At 36.3% G+C, this 16,127-nt stretch overlaps 1 protein-coding gene across 1 annotated transcript in view; it reads left to right on the top strand.

The window, feature by feature from the left end:
* Positions 1 to 16,127, top strand: part of TRHDE (thyrotropin releasing hormone degrading enzyme) — a 421,266-nt gene that overhangs the window by 96,929 nt on the left and 308,210 nt on the right. Inside the window, exon 3 of the mRNA XM_033221251.1 lies at positions 15,017 to 15,143. Within this exon, the coding sequence (XP_033077142.1) occupies positions 15,017 to 15,143 (127 nt within the window). The remainder of the gene's footprint in view (positions 1 to 15,016; positions 15,144 to 16,127) is intronic.

The following is a 16,127-nucleotide window of genomic DNA, read 5'->3' as shown; positions in this document are numbered from 1 at the left end:
AATGATTTAAAATGATCAGATGACCACTTTATTGAAGAGTTTAGAGAAATAGCAGAATACAGTTGACTCTTGAACATGGGTTTTACCTGCACAAGTCTGCTTATGCATGAATTTTCTTCCACTTCTCTCACCCCTGGGACAGCAAGAGCACCCCCTCGTTCTTCTCCTTCTCAGTTTACTCAGCAAGAAGACAAGAAAGACTTTTATGATGATCCACTTCCATTAAATAAATAGTAAATATATTTTCTATTCTTCATGATTTTATTAATAACATTTTCTTTTGTCTACCTTGCTATATTGTAAGAATACAGTATAGAATACACATGACATATAACATTTGTGTTAATTAACTGTGTTACCAATGGGGTGGTTGACAGTAGGCTATTAATAGTTAAGTTTTGGGGTAGTTAAAAGTTATACATGGGTTTTCTATTGTGTGAGGTCAGCACCTCTAACCCCCACATTGTTCAAGGATCAACTATGCAGGGAAATAAAGGAGAAAATAATCAAGATAAGATTAGACATTGATGAAATAAAAGCTAAAAGAATACTAAAAAGGCTCAGCCAAGCCAAAAAGAGTTACTTGAAAAGTATGTGAGACCTACTTCTGGCAATCTTAATGGAAAAAGAAAAAAGGTAGAAATATTATCAGAATTGAATATAATTGCAGATAAGGGAGAGATTTTAGAAATAGAGAGTATTATGAAGAATTTCATGCTCATGCTTATAAAACTTAGATGAAATGCATAATTTTTAAGAAAACGATAAGCTATCAAGAACCTTAAAGATACTGAATCTGCTGTCAAAACTCTAACCACTTCCCCCTCTACATAAAGATCCACCAGGTTCACACAGTTTTATAGGTATGTTTAGATATGTTTCACTAACTCTTCAGGAAAAGTTAAATTTTATCTTAAACAAAACAGGAGAGTTTCCTAACATGACTAATACACCCCCACCTCCCCAGGAAAACAAATAATTAACACTAGACAATTTATTACTATAATTCATTACCTTAACAGATCACAAGAAAAAAAAGCAACATATTATCTGAAGAGAGGTGAAGAAAGCCTTCGAAAAATCCAACACTATTCATGATACAATTCTTGGCAAACAATGAATTGAAGGGAACTTCCTTATCTTGCAAGCAAGAATTATAGTTGGTAGTGAAACAGTAGAAGCATTCCAAATAAAGTCGGAAATAAGATAAGGGTACCATCTTTCGTGGCTCCTATTTGGCATTGTTCTAGAAATCCTGACTGAGACAAGCCAATACAAAACAACACAGAAAAACTATTTGAATTAATTGAGAAAGTTGACTTGTTTCAAAGTCACTTTAGAAAAATCAATAGGTAGCTAATATCAGAAATAATAGATTAGAAATATGATTTTTCAAATCCCATTTACAGTAACAACAAACCATAAGGTATCTAAAAGCAAATCTAATAGAAGTTGTGCAAGGCTTATGTGGAGGAAGTTGTAAAACTTAGAAATGGGGCAAAGACTGAAATAATCAAGTGATATTATTCCAAGGGCAAAATGCTAAGATCTAATATTTTGAAGGTGTCAAGTTGACATGCAAATCCAGTGCAATGCTAGCAACATTTACATTAAGACTTTGTGTATAAGTGTGGAAAATTATCCTAATATTCATACAAACTAATAAGGACATTTTGAAAAAGAATAAGGAGAGGGTATTGGTCTTTCAAGGCTTTGGGATTTATTGCTTAGTTTTAGTGATTACAGAAGGTGGTATTGGCACAGTGAGAGACTGACTAGCCAATAAGAAGCTATGAAGAGGCCAGTATAGATGAGAACTTGGTATATGCGAGAAGGGCATTATAAGTCAGTGGAAAGGCAAGACAATTCAATAAATAGTACAGAGACAATTGATTATCCACACAGAAAAAGTAGAATGAGATCCCCATTTCACAGCACTCACACAATACATTCCACATGAATGGAAGCTCTGACTTTGAAAAACAAAAGTCTTAAATTTTTAGAAGAAAACAAAGAATCTTTTGACCTTGAGGGCAATGAATGATTTCATTAAAAAGACTCAGAAAGTACAAACCCTAAAGAGAACATTTGATATTTGACTACCTCCAAAGTAAAAAATTCTATTTGATCAAGGCCATAATGTGCAAGGCTGTCATAGACTGGGAGATTTTTGCAAATTGCACATTGGCAAATGATTACTCTCCAGGATATACAAGAATTTCTACAAATCATAAGAAAAAGATAAATGATCCAGTGGTAGAATAGACAGGTAAAATAGGCAATTTGCAGAAGAGAAAAAAATTAAGTGTCAATAAACATATAAAATGATGCTTAACTTCACTATTATCAGAAATAAGCAAATTACATCTAACAATGGAACACTATTTCATACCCATTGTTTAACAAATATCTCAAAATAGAATTTTGGTGAGGATGTGGGGAAGCAGGGCTTGTACTTGTAAGATGTAAATTGGTACAGCTCTTTTGAAGAGAAATGGATAATACCAAGTAAAACCGAGTAAAAAACAAATATAAAATGAATTGAAAATATATTGTACAGTTGATTGTGGAAGCCAATACTTCATGGGCATGGGTAATTCTAGAGCAGGAGGGATGGGAATCGGATGAAGTGAGTGTGTTGCAGTTATGACATTTTACATATTTTAAAAATTTAATTTAATTTTAAGTTCTGGGATACATGTGCAAGATGTGGAGGTTTGTTACATAGAGGTAAACGTGTGCCATGGTGGTTTGCTGCACCTATCAATCCATCTCCTCGGTATTAAACCCTGCATACATTAGTTATTTATCCTGATGCTCTCCCTCCCCCAGCCCTCGCCACAGGCCCCAGTGTGTGATGTTCCCTCCCTGTGTCCATATGTTCTCATGGTTCAGCTCCCAGTTATAAGTGAGAACATGTGGTATCTGGTTTTCTGTTCCTGCACTAGTTTGCTGAGGATAATTTGTGTATATTAGTGTCTGTTTCTCCTTTTACTTCTTTGTTAATTCTTCTGTGGAATTGCTCTTTAAAGCTTTTTTTGGTGCCCTTCACACCTTTTAGAAGAACATTAACTTTACCATGTTAAAAAAATCCCATGGAACTTATTCAGGTGTTTTGTTAAAACTATATGCTTTGGAGGTGAAAATCCAGATATTGTAACAAAGTTAATGTGACAAACTGAATGAAAGATCGGATTTTGTGCTTAGACATGCATTATCTACAAAATGCCAATAGTAATATTTAATAGATTTGTTGGAAAGATGCAATAAAGTGTAAAAGATAAAAAATATCCAAAGCATATGCAGAAAAATATCAACATTAAATCTGTTTGAGGTATAAGAGTAATGTTATATTATTCTTTGTACTCTATTTGAGTAGGCGTTTTATAATTTATTTAACAAAACAGTTGAATGGAGAGGTGTGAGAACTGATACAAGGAAGATTTTACGGACATGGATAAGGGGCTGTTCCTGGAATTCATTCCTCTCAGAAACCTATATCCCTGTTACTCACATCCTCACTTTATATTTTTCCTCAAATAATACCTTCCGAGTGATGCTTTCCTTGGTATTGGACATTTCTTAATCCCCTTTGAACTTATTATTTAACATCCTATAAATTGTGTTTATCTTTCCATAGTAGGGATTTCTACTTGTTTGGTTCACTCTATGTCCTCAGCACCTAGGAGAAGTCCTGGCACAGAGTAGCTTCTCAATAAATGCTTGTAAAATGAATGAACAAACAAATGAGTCCTGAGGTTCTTACCCTGGGGGACAGAGGGGTGCCAGCATCATTAAAATATACAAGAGAGATAATCAGTGAAGGCAGAACATTGTGCTTGAACAGGATGGTGCTGATTTAGAGAGGATGATGGCATTCGTCAAAGTGAGGTCAGCAGGCAGCTGGGAATCAAGGAATCAAAGGACTGATGGGCCAAACTAAATTGATACTGAATTCAACTCTGCATTCAGCCCCTGTATTTACAAACAGATGTACCTGGCTGTCAGTCTTGCTGAAGAAGTTTGATCAGGCATAAAATAGATAGCTTAATAGGGAAATTCTCTAATTTTATTCTGTTGTTTAAAAACAAAGCAACGACCAAAAAAGTGCAATTCAGTTTACTACAAAAGAGGTACTCAGAGGGATTTCACAGAGAGATTAAATGCTGCTATTTTATTTCTGGGCTGTGACAGGATTAACCAACTTTTTCTGATTCCCAAATGTTGGATCCGACTTATCTGTTATTGCTTATTGTGCAGGAGAAAGATTAGTTGTTACAGTTAAAAATAATAACAGCCATGTTGAATGTATCTTCGTTGAAGACTCTGATGTTGAAACAGATTTAAGGAAACATGATACATATTTTTCCTGTGTGTTAGGCTTTTGCTAAATATTTCTTTCAAGCTTTGAGATTTGCTGGTTTTGGGGCTAAATGAGCAAAAGCTTTTTCAGGTGATTCTAGTCCAGTGGTTCTTCAACTTTAGAATGCATATGATTCAACTGTAAGTGTGTTAAATGCAGGGCCCTGCCTGGGAGAGATGATTCAGAACTTCTGGTGTGGTTAGGCCCAAGAATCTGAATTTCAAACAATAACCTTTGGTGATTCTGATGCAAACATTGTGGGATAACACTTGGAGAAAAATAACTGTAGATGAGTTTAACTTTTAAAAATTATTTCATTTTCTTCTGTGTACCACTTACATGCATTAATGTATTGCAAGCTTGGTAATAATATAGGCGAGTAATACAGGTGTGCCAAAGTTAGCAGTTTGACAGCTGTGAAGAATTATACTTACACTAAAGAGAAAAGCACAAAAAGAACACACGCTGTGCTCCCACAGGAAGTTGAAAATCTAATCCGAAGCAGTGAGTTAACTGGCAAGAAAATAAGAAGGTGTAATATATTAGCTTCCTATTGCAACCGTCAAAAATTTTTTGCAAATTCAGTGGCTTAACACAACACAAATTTATTGTCTTACTCTTCTGGAGATTAGAAATCCAAAATGAGTTTTACAGCGCTAAACCAAGGACTGTGCAGGACTGGTCCCTGTGGAGGCTTTGCAGGGTGATCTGGTTCCCTGCCTTTCCAGCTTCTAATGCTGCATCCATTGCCTTCCCTGGCTTGTGGCTCCTTTCTCCATCTTTGCATCTTCATATTTCTTCACATTTCTCTCTGCTCCTGTCATCCTATTGCCTTCTCCTCTTTGGTGGTCCAACAAACTCTTTCTACCTCCCTCTTATAATGACGTTTGTGATCACACTTAGGATCTACTTGGATAATCCAGGATAATCTCCAGTAACCCAGTAATCTCTTAATTTAATCACACCTGCAAAGTTCTTTTTGCTGTAGAAGGTAACATTAAGATGTAGCTATCTTTGGGGGCCATCACTCAGCCTACCACATACATGTTTAGAAAAATGTGACAATATCAGCATGAATATAGCAAAGTCCTGCCTGTTCCTAGAAGTCCCTGTAAGTAACTTCAACTTGTAAATTCAACAGCTTAGTAAATAAATGTGAAATGATTTACAAGAAGAGACTGTACAGTATGCCACACTGCTAATTTCCTTGCCTGAAGCAAAATGCAGTTGGAAGATGTAATCAATCTATTATAGCAGCATTTTACTGCTAGAGTGGACAAGGACCTTCAAAGTTTATTGCCATTTTATGGGAGTCAGAAACATATTGTCAGTCCCTATTGGGTGCAAGGCATCACATTAGACACAGTAAGGAGTGAAAAGACAGACCCAATGGTTAGGAAACTTAAAGTCCTGAAGAAAGATGAGTCAAACACACTTTAAGTATACGGAGCCTGTAACCCTACAAAATAAGGGCTACGGAGCCCAAAAGTCCCCATAGGATGTAGCAAACCTGTTTCAGAATTTTTAGTGATTTTTTAGTAAAATTCTATAAAGAGGGAAGGGGGAAAGTACAAGCAGGGACAGGACATTAGGACAACTTTATCAATGACAATACTCGGATTTGCCTTGTAACAGTATTTGCTATGGTGTGAAATTTAACGTAAGGCTGATTTTTGACCTCAGTAAAGAAGTCTAAGTAATTGTTCTCCAAATATCTATTATATGTATCTGTGGTGCAGATTCTTGGTGAGATTCACCGAGAGGCTCTGAGATTTCTTTCTGCAATGTGTTTTTGTTAGGTTTTGAAGTAGTTGTGGTTTTCATATCATCATGTGCCTCCTTCTTAGCACCGAGATTTTACTTCCCATCCATCACCAATTGTAAATTCTCCTCCTTCTCAGAATGAGTTCTTTGACTCTGATAATGGAGAGTGTCTATTACTGGCTGTTCTTGCCATAAAAACCACAGAACAAATTCTTCACCTGTAATATTATGCTTTTCTACTCACTGGTCTTCTTGTCGCAATGTGTCTTAAGTTCTGTTGCCTAAATAATCTGTCTTTGTCGTTTTCAATCATGTCACTCTGCCTCAAACTCGGCAGTGGCTTTCAACTCCTCAGCACCACATGTCCAGTCTTTATGTGAGAGGTCAAGGCTCTCTGACCTCTGCCACCTGCCACTCCTGGGCCAGTGCCTTCCCCTTCCTCCTTCCAGTCTCTTCTTTATGTTTATTTGCTCTTGAATGTGAATATGGGCATTAGTTCCCTGTTTCTGTTAGATTTTCATGTGTATTTATTTCCCTTTTGCTTAGGAAACAGAATGTTATCTTCTGAATTTTAAATAAGACTAATACTCCTGGGCTTTTAGTTTCTTGTTTACAACATCCTTTCCTCTTCGTGTCAACCTACTCCTTTTTCCCTGGCTTGTTCTGTTTTCCTGATTTGTAGGAAGAACCCCCAAATCGAATTATATTCACATAGGTGAATTAATTCAGCTTTACTGACTGCAATTCAGTGCATTGTTGTTTTGAATTATTTAAAGAGGGGGACTAGTTTTTCAGTTATAGGCAAAAGGAAAAGTAAATGTATTGTTATAGTGGTATTTTAAAGCTGTGAAATAATTACTATGTCTTCCAAAGTTTCTAATGTACTCTTGCAGCGTAAAATTTTCTCAGAGAATAACTCTGGCAAGTCAGAAGATTTATTTAACTTAAAGTACCAAATTACAAATGTCAAATTAGAGAAAATGTTATTTAAGTCTTTAACAGGTGCACTACTGTTGTAAATGTTTTTTTTTTTCTTGGCTGTGTGGTATAACTATACACTGTTTCACATAATTATATAACAACTACCACAAGTCATTTTTAAACAACAAATAATTAATACAGTCTAGAAGAAAAGCTTTAGACAGAGAGATTTAGTTTCATTCCCTTGAAAGTGAATCAATGACTAGAAAATCTCTTCAAATTCTTAACCAACAAAATCAGAATGTATTGCTAACTCCAGGTAGTTTATGATGATAAACGTAAGGTACATTAAATTATTAGAAGAAAGTCTCTAAATTTATTTAGTAGATTTCATAATAATTCTGACAACTGAATGTGTCTTTTTTATGATTTTGCATCATATTGTGATTATATATGTATTTTTACCTTTCTTTTGAAAATTTTAGTGCAATGAAAGGTAGAACTTTATATGTAATAATTTGAATAATTGCTCATCTTTACTTTCATGGGACTCTGACCTTGTTTCTCTGAGTCACCATCTTTTTAGGTAGAACTTTTCTGAAGAGCCCATGTAAATTAGATCCACTTTGTTATTCTAAATTATAGGACCATGTTATTGTGTCTCCCACAGTGGACTACAAGCTTCTTGAAAGAAGGGAGCTTTTGTCTTTTGCTTACCTTTGAACACTCAGCATGTGACTAGTGACCTGACCCTTAATAGACCCTTATTAACTATTAACTGAATAAATAAATTAACTGAAAAATCCCATTGATGAAATCCTTAAACAGTCTTTGATGTTCTTTTTCTAAATTGCACCGCTATGAGATATAACTAATTCAAATCTATCTGAAGTTCTCTTCCATTTTGACACTTTTCCTAAAGAATATTCTACCCTAATAGTGTTGAGTATCTGGCACCAGCGCTGTGTTTCCTACCCTTGTGTGCACAGCCGGCATTTCACGGATTACAGCACCTTTTTCTGCCAAGTCCAGATATGGTCTCAGGATTCTTCCCAACATTTCCTCTAAGCAGCCACCCACATTGTCAGGATAGCTGAAACTTTATTGCCGTCTTTGGCTTGTGGGAAAGTGAGATGACCAAAGGGATTGATGATATCTGCCTTTAGTAGGTTTTTCCTTTCAATGATAAAAATACTTAAAATTCTATAAAGAGATGAAATAAACATATTTATAGCGAATTCATGAAATTACAGAGTAAAGGCTGCTAGATCCCATAGAAACACCAATAGGAGCTCTCAGTTTGTTCTAAGGGATCAAAAATTTGTAGTCCTCCACCTTAGCTCATTACTATGATGTATTACCACTAGGGTGATGTCATAAGCATATTTTTCCACAGCCAGCTTCTGTTTTGTATTGGTTACTACAGTGATTTCTGTTCAGTCAGTACCAAGTTCATGGCCAATCAGGAAAGCAAAGAAGAATACGCAGGAGTAAAGGATGGGGAAAGGTAACTGAGCAGTTGGTTTGTGTTTTCAAAGGAAATAAAAAAATGTAAAGGAGTAAAACTGTGTCAGGAAAAAAAAACCCTTTTCATTATTTTCTCTTCAAAATAAATGCAGACTAGATGAGAAGAATTTTGGCATGTTTGTATGACACACCAACCTCTCAGACATAATATAATAAATAGATAATGATAAACTATAGCCCCTGGAAGGAACTTTGAGCTGAGACCCAGAGAAGTTAATGACTCTCACAACTGGACAGTAGTTATGGAAAGTTGACCCTCCAGTCCCTGCATGCATTTCCTAGTGTAATGTCCTTTTCACTGGACTAAATGTTCATAGAGTTTGGTTCGTATTGGTTGTTGGAAAAAGCTCTGCAGAGGAAGAGATAAAGCCTAGTAAGCTATTTACAGTTTCAGAGCTGGGCTCTTATCATGGAATGTCAGAAAATGCTGCAAATAAGCAGGTGTAATAAAATTATATTTTATTACTTTTGAGTAATAGCTATGTTTATGAAGATTTACTCTCCGTGTTATGATTAAGTGGGACCTACTTACTCTAAAAGAAGAAAACAACTGTGATTTTTTCACAGTTTAAAGTGAATTATTGTACAAAATTCACTTGATTAACCATACAGTAATTACTCAGTTTGCAAAATATTTTGTACTTTTCTTCCACTTGTTTCACTGGGTCTCATGTGTTCCAGCAGGTCACTGGAGTGAGATACTGGAGTACAGATAAGGTGAATGATTGTTTTTAAGTAAAAAAGCGACTACAATTGGCTTTACTTGGTAACTAAAGGACATGTTCAACAGAGTGTTAGGACTGATTGAATAAATCCATCTATTTCTCTGCATCCCTACTGCCATCTCTCCAGTCCAAACCACTGTTATCTTTCACCCAGACTTCTACAATAGTCTGACTCATGTCCTTTTATTTGTTTCTGTTTCCTCCTAATCCATCCTCTTCACTGCAGCCAATATAGACCGCTAAAACCTGATTCCGATCATGTCATTTTATGGCTTAAAATCTTTAAGTGACTTGCTTGTGCTGACGATATTAAATTCATATTTTGCAATTTGGTTTACAGACACTTGTGTAATATGTTTTGTAGCTTCTCTAGTGTCACCTATCACTATATATCTTCTCACTTTTCTAATTAGTCTTTCTGCCTGCAGTTTTAACAGGCAGCTTTCTATACCCCAGTTCACCTAATATAGGTTGCTGTGGTTTTTCTGAAATGTGAAACTAATTTTATCATGTTCTGGCTTAATATCCTCCTATGAATTCCCACACTTTTTAAAAATTCATTATTATTATTATTTTTTGAGATGGAGTCTTGCTCTGTCACCAAGACTGGAATGCAATGGCATGATCTTGGCTCACTGCAACCTCTGCCTCCAGGGTTCATGCAATTATTCTGTCTCAGCCTTTCAGGTAGCTGGGATTACAGGCATGCACCACCACACCCAGCTAATTTTCGTATTTTTAGTAGAGACAGGGTTTCGCCGTGTTGGCCGGGCTGGTCTCGAAATCCTGACCTCAAGTGATCTACCTGCCTCCGCCTCCCAAATTGCTGGGACTACAGGCGTGAGCCATGCATCCGGCCAATTCCTACGCATTTTAAAATAACACCCCAGTATTCAGTAATCCCTTTAAGGTCACTTACTATTTGGTCAGAACTGTTGCCATAGTACATATTGTTACCATCGTCTGGGATATCATCCTCCTCTTGGTAGCTTCCTATGTCCAGCTTATCTTTCAAGATTCAGCTGAAACTTCCCCTCCTCTGAGATGGGTCCTTATCACATACTTCATACTTCCTTAGGACCTATACATACCTATGAAACTCATTCATTTGCTCATTTATTCGTCAAAGCTGTATGTACTAGGCATTTGAGAGGCAAACTGAACAAAATATTTCGACTCACAAAACCGGCTCTTTCATGTGGCTTGAGCTAGTGGATAAAAATCTTTGCCCTCATACAATGTACATTTTGAAAAAACGGTAGCAGGAAGCAAAATGAATAAATAAAACATATTTTGCTAAATGGTGATTAAGTGTTTCAGAAAACAAGAAAGCAAGAAAAGGAGATAGACGGTCCTGGGGTCAGAGGGAAGGATTTTCAGAAAGTGTGGGATTTGGACAAATATCTAAAGAAGATGGAGGAACTAACCATGGAGCTATCTAGGGGAAAACTCCAAATCCTTGACTGAGAATCTCTCTGGTATGTGTGAGGAATGACAAGGAAGCTAGTGTTATGGGTGGATTGAAGTTAGTGTGCAGCAAAGTGCTAGAATATGAATCCGGAGAGCTAAAAGGGACTAGATTAGTATAGGACATTTGGGGCCCTTGTAAAACCCTGGACTTCTACTGTGAGGGGAGAAGCCACTGAAGGAGGAAAAGCGGAAGAGTGCATGATTTGATGCTCATTTTAACAAGAAGAAGAAGGAAGTTTTGATTGCTGTATACATAACAGCTTGAAGGGAGCAAGGGATGAGGCATCAGTAGGAAAATAAAGCAGTCATTCAGGCAAGAAATGGAGGAGGCTTGGACCAGGGTGGTAGTAGTGGGGTTGTGACAACTGGTTGGATTCTGGATGTATTTTTAAAGGTAGAGCTTAGGATATGCTGACTGACTGAACATGGAGTGTGAGAGTAAGAGGGAAAACAAGGATGATGAATATACAGGGGTTGGGCGTGGACAGCTGGATAGAAGGATAGAATTACCATTTACGGAGGTGGGAAAGATTTTAGAAGGAGAAGGTGTGTATGTGTGTGTGTATATGTGTGTGTGTGATATCAGGAGTTTGGTTTTAGACCTGTTAAGTTTGAGGTGCTTGTTAGATCTCTAAGTAGAAATGTCAATGTCAAGTGGACAGTTGAATTAATGCATCTGGAAGTCTGGAATAACTGGATACACTTTTGGCATCTACATGATATTTATGGCCATGAGACTAGATGTTATCACCAAGGAACTGAGTGTAGCGGAAAAGTGAAGAGATCTGTGTATTGAAACTTGGGAACCCTCCAACGTTTATCAGTGATTGGGATGAATAGAAGGAGGAATTGGGCAGGAGACTGAGGAGTGGCAGTGAGATAGATAGAAAAGTAAGAGAAGTGAATAAAATGCTTTAAGGACAGGAAGTGATCGATCAACTGTGCAAATGCTGCTGACAGCTGAAGCATGTTGAAGACTGAGAACTGACTGTTGGATTTGGTATCTTAAGGCCATTAGTGATCTTTATGTGAACAGTTCTGGTAGAGTAGTGGGAACGAAAGCCTTACTGAAATGAGTTCAAGGGAGACTAGAAAAAGGGAGTATAAATAGGTGAATGCCCTACTTGCACTGATAGTCTCAGGTTGTAAGTATTCTTAGATGTGTTTTGGCTTGGCTGTTAACTGACATGTTCACCTTAGCTATACAGGAAACTCTTTCAAGGAGCATTATCTGGAAACCATAGCTGGAGGAACTGTGATCAAGAAAGCATAGATTGGCGATGTGAAAGATAAAGGGGGGTATTTGGAGAATTATGCCTTTGAAAAGGCAAGAGGAGATTAAATGTGAAGAGCTTAGCCTTGGATAGGAGCTTAGTCAGTTCATCCTTTGTAATGGGAGGGAAGAGAGGGCACATTGTTGTATTTCTCACATTGTATTTTTGTTGTTAATTTATTTGTTTGTTTTTCCACATATTATGAACCTCTTAAGAGCAGTAAGTATAAATGTCTTGTTCATTGTATGGTAGGAATTTTACTGTTCTATTTCTGTTCCCTAGTACAATGTCTGGTGCATAGCAGGTACACAATAAAGGTTTGAATGAGCAAATGGAGACACTGCGCTAAACATGTATATGTTTTATCTTCTTGCTTAAATTGGATCATTTCCGTCAAATCTTGACAAGCAGATTAATTTAATTGTGTTTCTCTTGTCTGGGTGTACAGATAGCTTGACTAACTGGTAAGATTGATTGACAGGAATGGCTGTGTTTCCACCAAAAACAGGGAAGCGTCCTAAGAGTAAAACCAGTGACATTTGCTGTATCATTTTAGAGTAGTTCCGGTTATGGTTTTAACATGAATCTACTAGATACTTTATGTAGAATCTTTTGAAAGCTATCCATTCTTCCCCAGTATCCATTTTACATTTATATTTTACCATTCATATGGCAGGTATCATTATCTGTGGTCACAATGTAACTTAATAAATGAGAAGGTCTTTGAGAATGGTGATTGCATCTTCATTGCTTTTTATCTCAATAATGCATGCCTTCATCATTGCTAAATTACAAATGCTTAGTCCAGGCCCTGATACAAGGTGGGTGCCAAATAAATATTTGTTGAATGAATGAATGCACAATTAATGAAAACTGTCGCTTGTGAATATTGTTGGTGCATAGATAGACTAGATCCCTTTTCCTGTTTGGTATGCATATCTTCTAGCTCCCACTGCTTTGCTCCTAACAGCTCACACAGGACATTTTTTCCAAAGGACTATCTCTGGGCAGTGAGACCTGCATCATCAAGATGCTCAAGAACCAGAAGTGCCTGGGGTTTTATGTCTTCCCCTTGGTAACCAGTAGCCAATGACAAGGTACAAGAGTATGGATGTCTAGTTCTCTTGCCCCAAGGCAGTATGAACTCACCAGTGTAATTCACACTCCAGAGCTCCTGTGGATCAGGCTGAGTCCAGGACTTCACCTGAAATTGCACCCTTACTTGGTTTATTATCCTCCATCTTCCTGCTTCCCCCATTCTCCTGTAAGTTTCTCCTTAGAGCACTTCTTTATTAAACCACTTGTACATTCATCTTTTTTTTAAAGGTCTGCTTCCTAGGAACTTTACTTCAGATATTGCATATTTATTCACAGTTATTGTCAGGGGTAGGGAATCCTAACCACTGCCTTCTTAAGAGTGTCAAGTTCTGCTGTTGCAGGTAGTCTTCCTGATAGTTTTTGGTTTTTTAATACTGCCAGCCCAAAACATTGGTGACTGTAGACTAAATTTGATATTTTATTTAGTTGTTGGTAGGAAAGTAGCTTCACAATTTCAGTAAATAATTGTTATAGAATTTAGTAAACAACTTAGTGCATTACAAGTCTTTCAAACATATAGTCAGACTGTGTTTTCCTTGACTTTATACTCTTTTTAATTACACACATTTCTGTTCTCTCTCCTTAGGCAGAGATAATAATCATATGATCAATTTTTATTATAAATCATAATAAATGATGTATAACATGTACAGCTTTTTTGTTTTTTTAATTGAATGTACATATTTAATGAGTACAACTTTCTTTTTTTATTGAATGTAAGTATTCACTTCTGTATACTGAGTAAACACTTTTTTTTAGATATTTGAAAATAACACAAATTCCCTTATCTGTAAAATGGGATTGGAAGTAATGTGTTTTAGAACTGAAAGCACTTTAGCAGCCAGCTGGTGGCCAACACCTTCATTTTATAAATGGGAACATTTGAGACCCAAAGAAATTAAGTAATTTGTTCAATATCACTCACCTTGGTTAGTGGCAGAGTAGGACTAAAATCCATCTCCCAAGCCACTGTACTCTCAACTGCTCCACAAAATACATATTTCTTATTCATAGAATTCATATGAGGATTAGGGATCACATCTGTGAAAAATAGATTTAGCCTTTGGAAAGAAAGATGCTAGATAGCTTTATGAAAGCTTTATGAAAACTAATTTCATTTTAACCTTTTCCATATAATTGTTAGTTTTGTTCAGTTTTATGTTACTTGCTTTAGGCTTTTTTTTTTTTTTTGGGGGGGGGCCAAGGACTAGATAATATACAATATTTGCTTTAAAAATCAATATTAAGTATCTGGATTGTGTTAGAAATATGAATTACTCTGCTGAGTTTGAAGCCAGGAGCAGTTGCAGACAGCCTTTCAGAATGGTGATTGCTTGTATACATGAAAAGTTTTCTATCTTTACTTTGCATATTGGGAATAAATACAGTTGATTCCAAAGAAAAAAAGGAAGCATAAATTACAGATATATAGTCTCAGTCTGGTAATACTTCGGAAGCTTGATATAACCTGTCTTTAACAAACCATGAATTTTTTCTCCTGCCAAGCCACCATATCCTGGCTACTTTCAGCATAGTCAGGGTCCCATTATACGAATCCACTGTACCTTCCTATCTCTACCAAGCACATGTAAGTGATAACGTTGAATATTTATTTTGATGCAAGGTGTGTAAATCTTCTCAATGTCATCTTGCAAAGTGAGGAAATTGTGACTTGCTCTACTTGGTTACTTCAATTACTTCAATTGTTTAAGTTTGGTCCTTTCAGCCCCAGTGTGCTTTGATATAGCGTATGAACAAGAATCCTGTTTAAATTTTGTAGTATTCTAAGTGATTTGTCTAGATTTGTATTTGCAGGGAAGATAAAACTCAAGTGCTAAAAGGCTAAAGTAACTTTTATATATATTTTTAATTAGGTACGATTATATGCAAGACCCGATGCTATCAGAAGAGGATCCGGGGACTATGCTCTCCATATAACAAAGAGATTAATAGAATTTTATGAAGACTACTTTAAAGTGCCCTATTCCTTGCCAAAACTAGGTAAGAATTTTCTTGGTTATGTTATTGGAAGGGCTCCTTGAAAGTGGAATTTCTTCTTCATGTGTTTATTTGGGCCATCCAGAAGCATGAACATTCTGAGATTTATATTTTTAGAGAAGATAAGCATAAAAAAAATTTCTTTTGAAGAGGTAAAATAAGATTTAGTGTTTCTGGACTCTTGCCAAGAAGTGCTCATAGGAATTAAGAAAGGCATTATGTTAGTTTAGGATTCCAAAAGACAAGCCAAATAGCTATAATTTGTTGAATATGTACTATGGAGGGGTGCTTGCCAACATCACATTTAATCAGTAAAACTACCATGGGGGTAGGTACAACTAGAACATTTTCCATATAAGGGAGTTGAGACCCAGGGAATTTTCCATTCATCTAGACAGCCAGTAAGTGAAGAGGTTGGGATTTCAAACTAGGTCTTGATGACTCCCCAAACAACTCACTATTTTATCTGGAGAAGACATTCATTGATTTGTTTCTCTTTCCAAATTTTCACATGTCAGACCTCGATGTATGTTATGCCTTAGATTATTTTTGTTCAGTCATATATCTAGTATACTGTTATAGTAAATAGAATGCAAATAAAAGAGAAGAGAAACTTGGTAATAATGGAGATTGTATTCTCTGTGAATGTTCTTATATTTCTTCCTTTTACAAAGAGAATGCACTCAGTAATTGTCGGTCAAATGCATAAATGAATTAATTGGTTATCTGAATTTCAATGAGGCTGCTGTTTTTGCCAGGGAGTGAACAATACTTTCCAGAAAGTTATAAGGGTACCTACATGCATTAGAAGTGTGGAAGTTATTTTTCCTTCCCAGAAAACCTGTTTTGAAATATTACATCACAACAGTCCTTTGTTTCCCTCTCATCTCTCCTCTTCCCTTATCTTTCCCAAGAGCATTTTTGATCAGATTCCACATTAAAGGTATTTCTCATTGGCAAGAATAAAGTGCTTACTTGATCAAAAGT

Source organism: Trachypithecus francoisi, unplaced genomic scaffold (genome assembly GCF_009764315.1).
Source record: "Trachypithecus francoisi isolate TF-2019V2 unplaced genomic scaffold, Tfra_2.0 Lachesis_group11, whole genome shotgun sequence".
NCBI classification, from domain to species: Eukaryota; Metazoa; Chordata; class Mammalia; order Primates; family Cercopithecidae; genus Trachypithecus; species Trachypithecus francoisi.
Note: the sequence above shows the minus strand (reverse complement) of the source record. Positions and strands in the feature narration are given on the sequence as shown.